General features: G+C 40.5%; 1 protein-coding gene across 5 annotated transcripts in view; it reads right to left on the bottom strand.

Moving 5' to 3' along the window:
• Positions 1-3,984: 3,984 nt before the first annotated feature.
• Positions 3,985-19,156, bottom strand: part of ZFYVE28 (zinc finger FYVE-type containing 28) — a 151,508-nt gene continuing 136,336 nt past the window's right edge. For all 5 annotated transcript variants that reach the window (XM_051619106.1, XM_051619107.1, XM_051619109.1 and 2 more), the window contains 3 exons: positions 18,081-18,185; positions 7,170-7,273; positions 3,985-6,281 (listed from right to left, as the gene is read on the bottom strand). In XM_051619106.1, coding sequence (XP_051475066.1) covers positions 6,150-6,281; positions 7,170-7,273; positions 18,081-18,185 — 341 coding nt within the window. In that variant the 3' untranslated portion in view covers positions 3,985-6,149. The remainder of the gene's footprint in view (positions 6,282-7,169; positions 7,274-18,080; positions 18,186-19,156) is intronic.

Below are 19,156 nucleotides of genomic sequence, written 5' to 3'. Positions count from 1 at the left end.
AGAAAAGGCAGCAGTTAGAATTTGAGGAGCAAACAGGATGGAGAAAACCTTTCAAGGAGTACAGCTGGGCAAGGTTTGCCCACTTTGTTCTCCAAGCAAGGCCCATGTCCTGTCCTGAAACAAACTCCCCATAACATGGGAATCAGAAGCTATACAATTGGTGACCAAACTGCATGTGTGGCAACTCTTCATATCCTGTTCCAACATGCTTGGAGCAAATTAGTTGCATTTTCTTATTTGAATGGAGCTTCTTAACATGAGGACTGTCGCAGAGTTCCTTCTTTAAAAAAAAAAAAAAAAAAAAAAGGTAATCTTATACAGATTATTTACAATCACCAGCTAAAACCTTTCACTTTTGTTCCCCACTAAAGAGACCATCAGAAACTAGCCGTGCAAGTTACCTTTTCAGTACCTACAAGAAGCCTCCTCTGAGACAGAAGCAGACAGTTCAGACACCAGCAGCCAGGACTTTTGAACTATTTGGGCTTCACTTTTTTTCTGCACTATCTCCCAGTGTTTGAATGAAGGGATCACATAAATACATTTATGAACTTGCAGAAGTGATTCTTCTCCTGTTTATATCTTCAATTATTAATTTCCAGCTTTCTGCAGAGAAGCTAAAGAAAGTTAAATTAATTTTAAAAAAAACCAAACCAAGCTCAAACCAGCCTGCTGCATAATAAATAGAAAAGCTAATGAAGCAACAATCACAAATGGTCAGAAAAATTAATTGTCAATCAATTGCTTCAAAATTTGATCTCAGAGGCTCCACAAAGTATCTCTCTCTGGGACAGCCCAAGGTGGAGCCACTGTCCCAGCACCTAAAGGATGAAGGATGACTTTCTCCAATGCCAGTGTAATTTTCAGACACATCTTTTCAAAACTATGGACATTTTCAGCATGTTTTACAGGACATCATCAGAGAAGTTATCAGTACAAATGCTATTCAGAATGACCTCTTCTCAGCATCTTCCCCTGTACTAACAGGCCCATGGGTACCACAGCCAAATTCCAGCTAAAAAACTAAAGGCACGACTGCTGAAATTTTACCTAGAAAGCAGTCACCTCAAACACCCTCCCTGATGAAGTTTTATTCTATTAACTCAGCAAGTAAGTGATGGTGGTAACAACATTTTATTGCCCTGTGAAGAACTATGTAAGGATGAACTATGCAGAAATATGCATATATGACATTCTAGAGTAAGACACATTTAGTGCTTGTCTGAGTGGAGTGAGTGCCTGGCATGCAGCTATTTTCCAAAAATCAGATCTCTGTAGTATCTGAAATAGTTACAGCTGAAGGCTGGCTGACTGCTGTTGGCAGGCACAGCCATCCCTTGCATCCCAGGCTGTGTCAGGCACCTCACGCTCATGAGGAAGAGCAGATGGCAGCATAACTCAGCAACTGGACACAAGTGACAGCCCCCTGTGCAGCTGCCCCAAGCCCAGGGGTGCACCCACCCAGCCGAGGGGCTGAGGCAGCAGCAGGAGGCCTGGAGGGAGGCCCTGCTCTTGGATACATCACTTTGGAGCCAGAGGAATTTTCTCTTCTGCAGACAAGCTCAGTCACAGACCTAACAGGCTGGTGGTTGTTTGCAGAGAAGAACTAATCAGAAGACAAATCAACTTCATAGCTTTGAGTGAAACATGGGGGGGGGAATAAAACTTTACACTTCAGAACCTTCATGTTTAGTGAAAACAAGAAATGAGTTCATGAAAGACTAATTGCCCAGTTTGTTTTATGCATGAGCCCCAGCATTCCTAGCTTATGCAGTTACAGCTTGTTTTCAAAGAGACCAATTATTGCATTAAAACATCACCTTCACACCTCCAGATTTGCTGTAACAAGTCTTCTTCTTCAACCTTCTAGCCTATTTTTTTTGCCATTTTTTGGTTTAAGAGCAAAGAAACGAGCCAAACGAAAAAATGAGTCTTGACAGCACCTGTAATTTACTAACAGCTATTAAAACCTGGTATTTAGGATCCATCCTTTTCCTTCCACAACGTAAAGGAACACTGCAGGATTTTAAACACTTTGCTGCAAGAATCATGGCAGCTCAGGCAGTCAGGAAGGACCCGTGTTGCAGGATGCTCTTGCAGGTACAAAGACACCAAATGAGGGTTTGAAATGAGCCTGTGCCAGGGAAGCTGAAAGGCGAGATCAGGAAGCAAAAGGGTTGAAAGCTCCTTGAATTGTCTAATACTGCCTCTATTATTTCAGTGTCTGGAAGACACCCAAGGAGGCTACACGAGACATCTAGTTTATACACAGCAGAAACTGAAGGCTGGATGATGGGCTGGGGTAAAGAGTGAATGAGGGGAGTGGAAAATAGCTGAAGAACCCTCAAAAGAAGGGCATCCTTTCAGACAAGCAACAGAAATAAAGCATAATTCAAGTAAAATGTTACTGTCAGAAAACGGAGTTCACAGGAAGCATCTGACTCTGCAGCATAAATCTTCATTACAAATAATGATGTTTGAGCAATCACAATCCCGCTGATGAAGCAGAAATCAGAAGCCTCTGTGCCCACCTGTGCTGCAGTCTTGGCACTGGGTGGAGAGATGCTATCAGGGGTTGCCACGGAAATTGGAGGATGCAGACCCAGCAGCTTTGACTCTGCACAAACTGACAGCAAGTTCAGCTGGGGACAAGACACTGAGAACACTGGTGGTTTCCTCCAGCTCCCAGGCAGGATTGTGATGGGGCTGTTTTGAAGCTCCCCTACATTCTGGTCTCCTAATTCCACCACTTCCACAGTCGACCGTTCACTTGACCCCACTGTGTATGGACACAACCTCACATGCATGTTCTCCCCAGTTCTCCTCCTCCTTCCTCCCAGCCTAGACAACACACAAAGGTAATTTCCTCACCCATCACTTCCCTCCAGCTGAGCTGCTGTGTGGTGGCTATTAAGTATTTTTGAGTTTCTTAGACAGGAGTATTCTCTGAAAGCAGAGTGGCTATTTAATTGAAGTTCCTTTCACTGCAGATGGATCCCTGATATACCACCTCTCTTCACAAACTTGGCAGGAACAGGAAGAGCACTAGAAAGGATCTCTTCAGAGTTTACTGTAATTTTTATATATATTTTTTTTCTGTAAACAGCTTTGATTCAGAGGGAACCTGCCACACAGGGAAGTCCAACACCAGGTGAATTGCTGTCCCCTTTGGCAATGTTGCTCTTACCTTATTCTCCTGTATCGCTCCCATTGTGGTCCCCCCAACAGGAAAATTGCTGTGGAACACCTCGTGGTTTGGAGAAGAGAGATCCCCTTTTTCTCTCAAAACCCTTAAGCAATGTAAATTTCATTTTGAAAGTCTCTCTAGGATATATGTCTACTGCTCATTTTCTACTTGCCCATAAATATTATGTATGCTAACTCAAATGCAATTTTAAACTCGTGCGCAGACTTTCCATAATTTTTTTCTGTTGCTGCACCATTGAAACAATGATCCTGATGTCACAGAGCTGTAACAGTTTTCCTTCAGTGAAATGGCATCCCAGTCATACATTAAGTCCTCTGGAAAATAAAATAAATTCTCATAAAACCTACCACAGTTACATTTCATAAAAGAAGCAGAAAAAAACCAACATGGGGCACTTATGCTTCATATGAGTAATTGTGCAGGTAGATCCAAGGAGCACTATTTTCATTGCAGATTTGTATCCCCTGCAGAAAAGGTTATTTGGATTTGACACAGGCAGATCAAATAAGCCTCGTGTGAAGTGGCCATTGACATGAGATATTTTGGGAAGGGAGATTTGCAGCTAGTGGCATGAGATAGCACAAGGCAGCGTTAAGTGACAGAACAGTCCTCCAGCTTTCATTTACTACTGCACGGACAACTTCCCTTTTCAAATTTAAACTGATTTCTTTCATGTAATTTGCAAAGTGAGAAAGATGTAAGGCCAGTTTGTTTGAGAGGATGGCAGCTGTCACTCCATGTCAACAGAACACGAAATGAATGAGCAATCCAGCACATGGAAGTAGAAAGTCCTGACACTTTAATTATCTGAAGAGATTACAAGATGAAAGTCTTCCTTGAGGCAAATGTATATTAATATTGATATAGTCATTGTGCTTTTCAGTAAGAGAAATAGGAGTCTGTATTTACATAAGAAACTATAGTGTCTGAGATCTTTAAATATCATATTTATGGAAATGATTCTGAATTACAGCATTTACAAAATAAAAACAAGCTTGAATAAATATTCAGTCCATTAAATACGTTGGTTTTGTTTTTTGTGTTTTGTTTTTTTTTTTCACAGAAGCAACTTTTTGTGCATATTTATTTCACAATTGAAGTTTGTTGTATTTTTTTTTTATCCTATAAAAGAAGCATTTAATTTGTTGGGTTTTTTTTTCTTCTAAAAATAAAACTGCAATAATCATTGCAATGTGAAGCCTGAGATTTAAGCCTGAATAAGTATCATTGCTTGCACCACATTATCCATCTCCTACCAGTCACCCAATCCCGTGCCTTTCCAAACTCTGGTGAATGCTGACACCCCAACTGAAGAACTAAATGGAAATAATAATATAAATAAGGTGAGGATAACACATCATAGCTGACATTGTCTATAAACAGCATCATAAGGCTTGTGAATTACACATAAACAAAGTGAAGCTGTTTCACCCGATTCAAAACGACAGCAGTGCCCAACTGCTGTACCCTTACACGGCTCATTAACACTGAGTATTAAACCATTTAAATGGGATGTCACCTCCAAAATAAATTTAATAAACCCCCCCCAACACTGGCCAGTTTTGCTTTAGCATTCTGAGTGACAACCTTTCTTGAGTAAGATACCGCAAACAACTTCCTCATCCTTTTTTGTATTTATCCCTTTGAAACACAGAGTGTAACACTCCGAGTCAGGAAAGGGGATACAGCAAAGAGCTCTTGATCTCCTTTCCCCTGTAACCACAGCACACACCCTCCTGCTTTTCATGTGGCTAACTCAAAGCACGTCCAAATGCCTTTGAAACCTCAGTGCTCAGTGAGCTCTTACTGCAGAGAGTTTGTGCAAGATCATAGCATGAATCCATGTGAGTCTTATTTCTTTCCTCCCCAAGTGAAGATAAAATTAATCCCTGGTGTTTCAAATAAATACAAATGTCTTCTGAGTTGTTAGCATGAGTGAAGTAATGGTATGCAGTACTTTACACAGTTACTCTGCCAAATGTGGACAACAATGTGTTGACCATTCTGTAGGACCTCTTGAATATATATATCATTAGGTATTTGCCTTTTAAAAACCATTTTCAAACTCAGTATGGGAGAAATAATTTGTCACATTTACTGAATTTTGCTGCTAACTCTTTCAAAAGTATGTATTTTAGTATTAATTCTTTCATTTGGTAACCATTTCCTCTGAAGTTTGTTAGGTTTTAAATGCTGATATAGAAAAGAAAGCTCTGCATTATACTTTTATTAACAGAATTTAGCGTAAATGATGTAGAGTATAAATACTTCCAAAACTCAAAAATATGGAATTGGAAGTTTTAAAACTTAGTTTTTAAAAGACAATTTGGAGTTATTGCTCTTCTTGGTAAATGAAAGGAACAGAAATATACTGCTTCAGGACCCTCATTACTTCCTATGTGATGCACAGAAAATTTTGCTTTTGTAAATATTGAATAAGGATTGGAAAGAGTTTTGCTTTAATTAATCCAAGGTAGCAAAGATCTAGTACTGGGAAAGTTGAACCACAGCAGGAGGGAGAGCGCTGACATCCACAGCCATGCTGGTATTCTAGTGAGCACAGAAGTGTCTGAGCTTTGGGACTGATTTACTGGGATGGACTAGTTAACCTGCTCCTAGCGTGCGAGTTAAGCAGCAATGCTTGTTCAATTCTTTGAGCCCTATTTCCTTCCACACAGTGCATTTGTTCTGCATATGGCATCGTAACGTTCATGTTATAAATTTATGGAAGACTGGACTGTAGCCTTAGGACTACAGACACTTCATCCTTCCCTTTAGCAGCTTAGTAAAATGCAATAAAAACTGTCTGTACAAAATTTATAATAATGGATGTCAAAGCCTACGTGCCCTCACAGGGTGCCTCTTGCAAGTTAATTCTTGGCTTGGGTCAAATATATCAGTCCGTGTAAGACTCCAGAAGACATACCAGTAGTTTAATAAGTCAGATGCCAGCTTTGTCACTATAGAAAGGAGTGACATGGAACATGTAACAGTGAGTGCAAACACGGACAGGCTTCATCTGACCATAACGAGGTAATGGAGCAGAGTGAGAAGAGCAGCGGGAACAGAAGATCTGAAAAACAAGAGGGAGATTTCACTTTAGTTCCTCTGAAGAACTGGATGGCACAAAACTGATTTCAAGAGAGGGAAGAGATCACCACACGTGCCAGGCTCCTGTGTATCAGAAACACCACCCTCCTCAGCATGGCAGCGAGAAGCCTCTGCAGGCAAGTCATAGCCCGATGGCCAGTCAGTCTGACTGCCCCCAGCCCCTGAGGAGGGTGCCCAAGCACTGACACGAGCCAAGGTCACAGGGGAAGGCAGCTCCACCAGAGATGAAAAGAAGCATGGCTTTGAAGAAAGACATGGGGAAAATTGGTGAATAACACCAAAGCTCAAGTCCACTATGAAGTTAACAAAAACAGCTTTTCTACCCTCTTCCTTTTTAACTTGTACAGCAGCAAGTGAAATGGGACTGCAGATTTCTGGTTTTCCAAGGTCCGTGAGTGCTTTTTCCTCCCTCGCTCACTCTTCCTCCCCCACAAACTTGCAAAGCAGCAGCCCTACACACTGCAGTTCTCCTGCCAAGGATTAGAAAGCAAGCAAAAGGACATGCTATCCCTGCAGCTGAGCTGTGCATCACCCCCTCACAACACAGGCTGTTGCAGTAGCTTAAAGCAGTAGTCCAGAGTGCCTCTGGATTTGGGGTGCTTGTTTCAGGATCTCAACAGGGAGTTCTGCTTTTTCAGCAGACAAATGCTTACAGCTGTATAAAAGTCAGACCCCTTCCCCCCACTTTCTAAATGCAAGCTGAGCAGTTGATAGCCAAGACATACAAAACCACTGTTGACTTGAAAACTCCAGCCAGGCTCATGCATTTTGCTGTGCAGATGAGCTTCTGTGGTCCACACAAATCTGCTGTTTGGCACATAGTTTCTCAGACGTTGGACTGAGTCATTACCTTGCCACAGCTCCGGCAGTGGTGCTTCCTGCGAATGACTGTGAAAGGAGCCTTGCACGCAGTGCAGTAGCTGCAGACTTCATCTGGAACCCAGTCAGGAGGATCTGTCAGAAACACAGGAACAAAAGGGAACATAAATCAGAAGGGAATAAAAACAAACATGCAATTACCAGGTCCTCAAGGGAGTAGGGAGAATAAAATGTAACAGCAGCTGCTTTCATCTGAGTTTCTCAAGGTGCTTTGCGAACAGGCAGCTGGGTGAGTTTTGGATGCCCAAGAGGGCTCAACTCCCCCTTCTCTCCCAGGCACCTTTGGGCACAGCACAGCAGGCACTGGAACAGCACACAGCAGCTCTGGACTCAAAATGAAATATGTCCTATTCAAGTGAAAGTGGCAGGGAAAAGGAGATTAGCAAAATAAAGTATGAAGACAAGAGACCATTAAAGCAGAGATGGATCATAGGTGTTTTTGTCACTGCAACCAGCCATCAAAACAAGGTGAGAGCTGAGATCATTCCCTGCCTCTCCAGCCCTCCTGACAGAAAGGCTGACTGCTTTTCTGCAATGAGGCAACCAGCTCTACAGGTAATAAACTTGGAGCCTGATTACTGCCTGCTAAGCTATTAGGACTTTTACTGCAAGTCACCAGTAACTACAACAAAACTACAAAATCAAATGCACAAGACTTAGCAGAGAAAGAATTCAACCATTATCCCTAACTGCATGTTTCAGTCTATTTCCCCTGCCAGCTCTCTAGCTTCTCATAAAAGCGAAGCAGGGAAATTATTTGGTTTTGGCAAAGCAGAAGGTATTAGGCTCACTTCTGTTGAGCTGCTTCTGCTGGAGACAGGCTGACATGACCCTCAGAGAGTCTAAGGCGTAGACAGGCGTAGAAATGATGTAGCTGATTGCTTAATTAAGTTGGTAAAAATCTAATGAAGGGCAAAGCAAGTTCTGTCCAGAAAGAATCCATGGACACAGTGAACGTGAGCTGCTGGACATATTTACCCAAATTCCCTGGATGCAGCTTCTCTCACAGTATTATTTACAGTATGCAACCCATGCAATTGCTGATTTATAAACCTGACAAGCTAGATCCCTGCCTCAAGGAACACATTATCAAATGCCAAAATTTACAGTGCAGTTAATACAGAGGTCAAGAGGGCTACAGCTAAAGGCACAAAGAAGATAATCAAATGAAAAATCCTCTGTATTCCTCAAACATAACCATGACCAGTTTTCATGTTTGTCAAATTGCAACATTTGTCAAAATAAAAGTAAAAAGGATATAGCATTCAATGCAGAACATGTTCAAAAAGCAGATTAATAAAACCAAAGAGAACTTTTATGGGCTCCTCTAAATTATTTTGGAAGTTATACTAGTTTAAGGAAGCAATCTTTCATTTAATGAACAAACTGGTCTAATAGAAGTCACAACTATAGGGACAGCAACCAAAACCAAAGCCTCTGTGCAGAGAAATGGTAAAAAAAGAGAAGATGGTACATACATAGGAGCCTTCACCTCATCCCTGGGAACAGTTCACCAGAAAATGTTCTGTGAGGACACAAGGCTACAAAATCCCTCTTAAAGAGCAAGCTTTCCAATGGCAGGAGGAAGATGCAGGACTGCCAGCTTAAGTTGAAGCATTAACAGCAATGAAACCAAGGGATTTTCCTTTCCAATTATTTTCCTTCTCTGCAACCTCCCTACCTACTACATGGAAGTTGCCCACTGAAACTTACTTCTAATGTAGTATTGATTTTGAAAATATTGTATCACTTTCACAGGAATCTCTGGTCTGAAATCATGGCAAACCTGCAGACCCTGGAGCATCTCCATGTTCTCCATCCAGGAGGTCTCTCAAGTTATCACATAAATTCCAGACAAAATAACTGAGCCAATAACAATATTCTAGTTTAAGACTTGCCACTAGACTACCTAGCCTAGATTATTTTTTTCCAAGGACTTGATCACCCCATTGATTTTCACTAATTTTAAAGACAGCAAAATTTAGGAAGTTATAGAAGCTCTGTGCTACCAGGTCTCCTTTCCAGCTGAAAGCAGGTTTGGTAAGATGCCTTCTTCACTATGTTGAGGTAGTTACTAGTTTTTATATTCACAGAAAAGCCACAAAACACAGGCATTTTTGTACAAACTGCAATATGAACTACAAGTTCTGCAGCATAATCACTCCTTCCTTTGAATCATGATTAGTCCACACACATTATAAGCTAATGCAACCCCACCACAATGACTCCAGAGCTCACTGGCAGAAAGCAGTGTCCCTATCAGGTGTTTACTGTGAGGGTTTTGCTTTGTTTTGTTTCTTCTATTGCTGCCCTTGAAGTGCAAAGTTACACAAGTTATTTTTAAATTGATCTCATATGCATTTGTCTCCAGTACTAAGTAAAAAAAAAAAAATGCAAAAAGAAACTCCATGAGAAACAGCAAATTCATTTTGATAAATAACGACCTTATAAACTCATAATAGTCATATAATCCATAGTTCAGGGTTACAGAATTACTTGACTGCCAAATGAATTAATCTACAAACTTTGTTTTTATAATTGCATTAAAAAAAAATAAAATCACATCTCAGTGGTACTCAATGTATAGAAACAGTATAACCCTCTCTACAGAACATTCTCCCACATTAGAGAGACTCTCTTTACCTCCATGTTGGTGTCACATCAGCTGACTCACTAAATCAAGGCATCAGCAGAGTGAGCTAAAGGAACATTTTCACCCACCCAGTGACTCCCTTCAAGAGGGCTTTGTGGCCAGCCCCGTGCCCCCTTGTTTCTGGGCTGCAGTGCCCTCCAAACATCCCAACTGCTTACCCTGTGCTCAGCTGCACTGCAGCACACCCCCAAATAGTAACACTTGGTTATGTAAGGGCTTTTAACATTCAAAATGCTGTACAAACATTAATTGCTTTAATCCTCATCACCCAGCTACAGTCAGAAGGTCTGTGAGTGGAGAAATCAGGAAGGAAATGCCTTGCTCCATGGTGCAGTCCTGAAATAACATTAAAAACAAGAAACTTTGGGCCATTAGCCCTATGCCTTTGCTTCCAGTTTTGGCTGCTCAAGTCCCTACACTGAGTAGAAAACAGAGGCTTCATTTTAAGAGTATCCACTTGCTGAGAAATTAAACATAATCCTGGATTGGAGCCAAAGTGCTCATACTGTCAGGAAGGATGAAGCCCTGAATGACTCTCTCTGAGCCCATGCAAGCTCCAGGAGATGGGATCCCCCCCTTTGGAAGCCTCATCTTGCTCAGCCTTGGGAGCAGCCTTTCTGACTTACACATACTGCCAATTGAGTCATCAGGCTTTTTATAGCACAGGTTTTTTAAATGTTCTCTAAAGAGCAGTTTCATGAGGGGATGAAGCTTTGTGATGAGGAGCAGAGTGAGCTATACTAATGAAACCCCTAGCATCAGCCTGAAGAGGTGCTGGAAGCAGGGCAGCATCACTGCAACCCTAGGCTTCTGATGTTAAGAGTCCTTCTCTGGGCTGCTCTGCTCCGCTCCATTAGCTCTGCACGCAGCAGCAAATGGAAACATCCAGTCTCTAAAGCTCTATCTGCCTGTGCTTCAGGGATCTGTACAAGGAATGGAGGGAAAAACTTGTTCCTGAGCTAACTGGCCCACTACTTTATTATGCTACAAGAGTTAAGTCTGTTGGGAAACAGATGAAGACCACAGCAGAAACATCAAAGAGGAGGAGGAAAGGAGGGAAGGGATTCACGAGACAGAGCAACTACAGAAATACATTTTAGAAGAAAACATTAAAAGCATGTAAGAGAAAAAGGCAGAGAAAGGAACAGAAACAAGTATTTAAATGAATAATAAACAAGTTTAGAGAAAGGAAAAGGCACTAGATAAAAATTAGTGTGTAGACAGAAGAAAAAGATATTTTAAAAGGAGAAACAGTATTTCTAACTCTTAACTATTCAAATATATTGCTTTACAATCTCCCATAAATAATGGCATTTTATAAGTTTGTTTGTTTGGTTTTTTTATGCTGTAGCTTTTAGAATTCAACTTTCCATGTCTCTGCAACTTCACGAGCTAAAAAGGTTTTCTGTTTGATAAAAGTTAAAAATCTCACATAAATCCAAGATGGTGGGGCCACAGTAATGATAAAAACCATAGGCACTGTAAACAACATAAAAAAGCACATGCAAATTAATTTTGCCTAAGTATGTGCAGTACATCTATAGCAGTCCCATCTAATCTTACAAAAACAAGGAGAGCATCTCAGAACACAAGGAGAAGAGAACCTGGACCTGGATCCATCCACTGTTGATACAAACAGTTTAGACCAACAAGTTAATTCAGTGGTATAGACACACAGGAGACTATTGGAGGGTAGGGGAGGGAAATAATCCCCCAAGATGCTGGAGCTTACAGAAGGCCTAATTTAGCAAATCTGTATTCTGGTGGAAAACAAATCAGAGAGAATGAACACCATGACTCCCTGTTGAACAGCAGCTGCTAAACTCCAAGCTTGTGGTGGTGTTTGCATCATAGGCAGGCTTTCGCATCTTCTGTTTTCATCAAATATTCCTAACACAGAACTCAAACTGGAAGTTCCTCCTGCATTGATGTGTATTAGACTTTAGAGCATATCATGCATAACCCCTGATTATACTTTTACCAAACTAATCCTGAGAGGGGCTGTTTCTACAGCAGCCTGTGGAACTTACACTGCTGCAGCTGTCCAAGTGCATTATCTTCAGAGCTGCAAAAAAGGTCAGGTGGGCTTGCTGTATCTCTTCTGATGAAAGCAGAAATTGTAAATTCTCACAGTTTTAAGTATGGAAAGTAGAGAACTAGGATGACATGACTTTACTCCTCACTTCAACTGCCACAGTAAGATAAACCTTTTGACCCTTAACACACAATTTTCCCCATGTCATTCTGGGTCGCCTCTGACCTTTACATAAGATTCCTAGCAGGGAGCTGCACCAAAGTCATCTTTACCTTTGCTGAATAGATTCAGTATTGATTACAGCTGGCATGAAAATTTTCAATAAAAATATATTTTCTGCTTCAACAGTATTATTTAATGAAAAATTCAAAGGCGAGGGAGAAAAGAGGTACAGACTCATTAGCTTCGGGGACAGCTCTTGTCAAAAAGCTTTCTCAGGATGGAGTATCTTTGCAAATCCAGAAAGCTTTCACCAAAGCATGGAGCTTTGCAGACTTGGGCTCAAGCCTCTGCTCTGCCTAATTCCACACAACCTTGAATGATGTCCATTCTGTATAGGTACCCCATCAGTAACTCATGCTTTGGGCAAAATAATTATTTACATAAAATGGAACAACACTGGTAGAAAACATTGACTGGATATGGTTCAAGTCTTCACTTTAAATCAGATGGACCAGAGACTTGGGTCTTCAATATAACCATTACTAGGAGTTCTGTAAGAACCACTAACAATTACAAACTAGGGGCAAGTTGACAATGTAGATCTATACACTACAGGCCAAAAAACACTCAATGTGTGTATTTTTAGGACACAAAATTTTGTATCTAATCAAAATCCCAGTTATGTCACTGTGGGTCTCAATAAGCCTGTGCTTTACAGTACTTACAGGATGTTTTCTCAGTGAAGTCTCAACACGTTCCCACTGTGCTGACAGAGAGGGATAGTGTTTGAAAAGGTAAAAAGCTCCAAACAAGTTATTAAAGTATTGCAACACAAAAACTGTACAAAATCCTGTAATTTTACATGCATCAATAAATATGCTCAGTTGATTATAAAATATTGCCTCAATATGGAAAACTTGATGTTAGATTCTTCTCTCACACAGTGTAAGCAGAGATGCTGAATAAGGGAAATTAAAAAGTTATGTGAACTGAGTATGTTTGGCCACTGAACTGTGCAACAGTTTAACTTCTTTCATTAGGAAAGTGTTGCTGGTCATCATTCTGAATAACAGAGTAGCCATTGGCACTAGAGAACAAAAGAAAAACTGAAGCATTCAGCTAGAGCTGACAGCTAATTCTAGACTTAGGATGATTAGATTCTGCACATACAGTAGCATGGGTGGGTTTTACTGACCTTGTGACTTCCTATAGCAACAAGAGCAAGAGCTCAAGCCTTGGGACCATAAATTACTAAACTGTGCTGGTGCTGCTGGTTGGAGGGCAGTGAGGACTTGTGACTAGACAAAAGTGGGTGGGCTGGAATATTAAGAGGTGGAAAGGGATAAAGGAGAAATAGCATGCTGTTGTGGAGCAAGCAGATGCTAACACCATTTGGCACAAACAGTTATTTGCACTGGCAGCCACAGCTAATCCATTATGGCTGGAATTGTAACTGGGTGGCAGCGAGCAAGGCAGCTCTGTACAGATGCTAGAATAACAAGCAGTGACAACGAATATGTGACTGCAGAGAGTGTGGAGATGCTACAGCAAATATTCTCATGGAGCATCAACAGTTTCATAATACTTCCTGTTTCTCCTTGAGAAAATCTTCTGATTTCTAGATGTCTCATGCTTAGTCCTGGATAAGAAGCGTAACTCACTTCTTAAGCCAGCCTGTAACTTCATGACATGGACAATTGAAAACACCTCCCCTCAATTGCAACAGATTGTTCTTCTTAAGTAATAAATTACCCCAAATTACATGTATGGTCAAAACTCAGATTTGCCAGAAGTCAGTATTTAAAATCAACAAGCTCACAAGGATAAAAATAATGCTCCCAGCTATGGTGAGCAGGGACTCATCCTTGATCACACAGACTAATAGAGAAATGAATACATAAAAATCCTTATCAAGACAAAAAAAAATTACTCTGTGTGTGTGTATGGGAAACTGTTGGCTACTGTGTTAGGCCTGGAAAGCAAGTTTTATGTTAGGGCTGGAAACAAGATCCCAAACACATAAACAGCAGAAAGACAAACTTCTACTTCCCTGATGTTTGTTTTTTTAAAGCTATAATACATGTTAAAAATGACCCAGGCCTGTCCCAGCAGGGATATATTTATACCAGGTTAACTGAGAGTAATATCCTTATATTTTCAAATGTGGAGGTTTGCTTTAATTAGTGTGTGACCCATACTGCCCACTCTCAGTCCCATGCAAACTTCTTGGTCAGCTTATTATCCAACAGTGGTTTGTCCCAAGCTGGAGCTTGGGGAATTTCCAATAACCCTCTTCTTTTGCTGGCTGGGAGCTTGCCAGGACCCAGAGGGAAAGACAGAATCAGAAACACAGCAGGTCCCAGGACACAGGCTCCTGCTGTTACTGCAATTTGAAGCAAGCACCACCGGTAGCAAAGAGCCCAACCTATTTGTTTCTGAGCAGCTGCCACTAAAATTTGCTTAGAGTTCATACAAAGAACTTTGTTCCCACTGGCCACCTTCTCCATCATGCAACCAGGGCATGAAATTTTACTATATTTAAAACTAATTTACGGAATACGGTCTATATTAATCTTACATTCTAGGAAAACATAAATGTTTTTCGTTGACATTATTCCCCTATGAAATATAATGCTTTTTATACTCTATGAAGTATAAATACATATTCTTCCTCAGAAAACAGTCCTAGAGCACTAGGACAGCAAGATGAACCTGTACACCATAGCCTCATCTGTACTTTTGAAAAGGCTTTTGTTTTGGCATGACAATCTGTAGTTTATTTTATTTTGACCTCCAGCAGGTCACAGGCTTTACCTCCTATACCCTTGCCAATGTCAGCTGGCTCATAATAAACATTCATATTTGTTTTATGACCCAGACCAGCTGGTCGGGTTTATATACAGTAAGAATGAGAAATCTGACGAAAACAAATGATTCATCTTCATAATCTGAGTAAAGGCTGGAACCTTCAGTAGAATCTTAAAACTATTCCTGTATTTGTTTAGGTTGCTGGGCTTGTTTATTATTATTTTTTATTACCATTGATTAGATGCAATCTTGAACATTCAGTACTTTCAGTAAGAGGGATTTATTTCATAGTTGGAAAAAGCTTTCCTGGCAGGTAGCTTGCTAGACTTTCTCAATTTGATACATGCTGATGTTCTGCTGTGATGGCAGAAAGGAGGAGCTACTGATCCACTCATTTGTGTTAAATTGCTTTCACTTTCAGTTGAAATGATTAAGAGTGACCTGAAATGATGTAGGAAAAGGATATAATTAAGGTTGGTGCAATGCTGACAACAGATCGGTGCAATGCTCTCAGACTTTGTGTTGAATCCATTTACAGTGATAACTGCACTGTACACATTGGTGGCCTGGGGCCCAGATTTGGCTTGGAGGATAAACCCATCAGGCTTGCTGTATTGGAGGAGGGAGAGACAGAATGGGTGTTTCTACAGTTCACACAAATCCAACGTATTGATCCCTTTTAGATGCCCCTTTTTCTAAACCTTTTATGGTTTGTTCTGGTTTGGAAGGTGAAGCTCACCTCCATGGTCCTCAGCATCCTCATTCTCTCTGTGTTACAGAAAGTTTCTGCCCATCATCAAGTCTGAAAGCTGGCATAGCACACTCCCCTAGTTAATTTACACAAAGGAGCAGTACCCATTTGTACAAGTAGGGCTTTACAGAATAACCACTTACACACAAGCCACGTAAGACCTTCAGAAAAAGTCTACAAGGAGATTGATTCAGATATACCCAAGCCCTCTGCAATCAGCGAGCATGGGTATCAAAGGAGAGTACCTGCAGGAGCACTGGCTGACTGGCTCTGTTTAGAGGATGTGTTAGCATGCAAAAACAAGTGTGCCAAGGCAGCCGAGCTCATTCTGGCATCCAAATCTACTTATTCAAAAAGGCCTTGGTTACCACGCAAGGCTCCACTTTCCATCACACAGGCTTATGTGAAACACCTGCTAGTTTGGAACAAAGGTGCAGGCAAAAGGCTGTTTTTGCTGTAGTCATCTGCCTATGGTATTAATATTACAGGTTGGGTTCTACCATTTGCTTAGGGCAGGGATGGAACTGATTCACGCTGCCTGGGTGCATGAAACAGCAAAGATCTCCCCTTACTGCACTCCTACACAGCCATAACATCACTTAAATGTCCAGACTGCTGTCCTCTATTTCAAGAAATAACATTCCAAGCCATAGGCTGCCCTTCTCCAAACATAAAACCTTCCCTGTGCCAATAGAATATGCCACGAAAAGCTGAAGATCCTTAAAATCTGAATAACATGCCAGGGAAGTGAACTGACTGTGCCATGACAAAATGTACATCCACTGTGAGAAGATTATTCAGCATCCTGCAGTTCAGACTAGCTTGCTTTCAAGTTCTGTAAGTCAAATTCACTGACAGTATCAGGCATCAATTCAAAACAAAATAATATGAACTGAAATGGTAGAGCATGAAAAATCTCTTACATTCTTTTCCAATATAGCATATACATGGTAAAGATTTTGCTTAAAGATTTCCTCTTTACTGCACCTTCTGTGACAGACTGAATTATGCCTCAATAGAAAAATCAATTAAAATGACTACTGAATAGTCCTTTATCTGCCACCAAATAATCTTCCTCCAGAAGAGATAATATTTCTGCACTGTGTTATACATGAATTAGCTCTGCTGTTCTAAATAGATCAGATTTGAGATCTGAAGCCTGCAGCTTCACAAGGGTAAGAAGGCAAACCACGGGGTTTTTATAAGCACAAAATAACTGGTAAATATGTAGCATTACTCTAAAACCTAATATTTAAGAGATTCTCCACACTCCACATTCCCCCTGTGATTTCTGATCTTTATTGCAAATGACATGAACTAACATTGCTGTTGGTCTCTCCCCCCTGCACACGAGCAGATACCCACACTGCTTATCCCTCAGCCATCAGCCAGCCTGCACTCAGAATCTCTCACTGGAAGAACTGCAGTGGGACTGTGTGGACAAATAGACAACAACAGATCACAGTTTTAAAGCATGGGGAAATTACTGCACACTTGAATTTCTGGGAAGCTCAGACAGTTTCACAGTTGATGGCTGTCTTGTACTTCTCCCTTGACCACAGAGACACCACCGCCCTGATAATTGGGCTCCCTGTGTGCTGAAACCACCACTTAGCCCTAACGATCAAAGCTGATGGCTTTCTTGTTTACCCCATTGCATACATCTGCTTTCCCTTTTCTTATCCTCTGCCTGCAAGTGCTCTGACATCTTTCATTTCATTTTTTCTACCACGTTTACCATGTGAGTGCTACAGTCCATAACTGACTCTTACGCACTTCCACAGTGGTTCAGGTTAAAAAAGGAGAAACAAAAAAACCCAAATTAACAACCCAAACTTTTGAGCTCTCAGGATGCTTGAATCCCGACCCAAACTCTGACTTGCAGATGCACTTTTTCTCACTCTTACCATGTACTCAGCGAGATCTCAGAAACCTCAGCAGGCTTACCTAAAACTAGCTTTTTCCCTGAAGTAACATGGTGAAGAATATAAGAATAATAAAAAATACTTGATCACGTTCCTCAAAGACAGAAGTGAAGAAAATATGAAAGGTACTTCTACTAGGAAAAAAAGTAGCCCCTTCACATATAGCAAATGATGTAAAACATCTCTTCACATTTGGCTGAGAAGACATTACTTACAGCTTTGTACCTTTCACAGCCCTCTGAAACTTATCACATGTAATGTCATTTGCCATATTAAAGCCTTTACTATACAGGACCTTCCTCTACCAATAGAAAGGAATTCATGCTAGGTATGACAATTCGTAGATCACAGTACCATGAGGCTGTTAGAAAAAAATCTGGAAGATATATGCTCAATTTATCATCTGACTTAGTCTCTAAATCACAATATGACAACATTTTATAGTCACTTCCCAGACCCAAGCTTCAGAAGAGTTTTCTTTTCATTTTAATGATTACATTTATACACATCAATGTTGTCTCATTTGAATTCTCAGAAAAAAAGAGTACCTTCAAAGTCCCCATCTCTGGCTTTGGCTGCAAGTTCTGAGGATGATATACTTTCTTGACATAAAGCACAGTCTTCCAATGCTGCATTCCTTAAACCCTGATTAACTGTAAAACAAACCAATAAGCTGAATTAATATTTTTCCAATTTTCACTTAAAATATTCATTTTAGGATGTTCAGGATTAGTTTACAGTAGCATCTATATGTACCTTCTTATATGTTTTGTTTTTTCTTCACCCTAATACAGTGATTTAAAAGTTTCCTCTATTCTTTGGAATGACAACTGAAATAAAAGATGCTGTTACTACTGGACACACAGTCATCTTACTTCTAGCAGTTTAGCTGCATCTTGTATTTTATTTCCCAGTTCTTAACAAGGATGCTTTACAAATTAGATTGTGAGAACAACCAGAGATTCCCTAGGTGAATCAAACATCAAATCACATACCTCAAAGCAAAACTTTATCCCAAAGTTCCTGACTACTATTTGCTAATTTTGTTTATGCTTACTTTTGTCAACGACTTTTTCCTAATGTAATTGTTTATTGATTAGGAAGTTTTCCAACCAAGTACTGTTGACTACCATATCTATCCTAGTGATAATTCTTTACAGCTCCATTTTATTTATTATTTTTATTTGCAGGCTCAGGAGTGCTTTGATCCTCAGCAATTCTCTCTAACCCCTTTTTCTCTTGCTAATGAAAAAACAGTCTCTTGTCATGTCATGACATGCTGCCACCATAGAAACATTGTGGAAGTGTGGACCACAAGTAGTAGAGGACTGTAATGCATGTTGTGCATTATCTCACTGCAGATACGTGTTGGATTGGAGGATATTCTGCTAAATTTAACCAGCTTCCAACTTAGTGTTTCATGTAAAATCCTCATGAAACTGGGAGAAAGGGAAAGCAAATATTTCTATCATGAGGAAAGGGAGGGAAAACCAAAAGAACTCCGATCACCTTCAGGTGCTGATAGTTCTGATCATAACAAAGGGCAAAGGTAATTGCAGTCTTGCTGGGATGACATTGTTATTCTTAGATAGGTTAGCAGACTTGCCTCTTTGAAAAAGAAATA

Source organism: Apus apus, chromosome 4 (genome assembly GCF_020740795.1).
Source record: "Apus apus isolate bApuApu2 chromosome 4, bApuApu2.pri.cur, whole genome shotgun sequence".
Taxonomy (NCBI): domain Eukaryota; kingdom Metazoa; phylum Chordata; class Aves; order Apodiformes; family Apodidae; genus Apus; species Apus apus.
The sequence above is the reverse complement of the archived record's forward strand: the minus strand, read 5'-3'. Positions and strand labels throughout refer to the sequence as shown.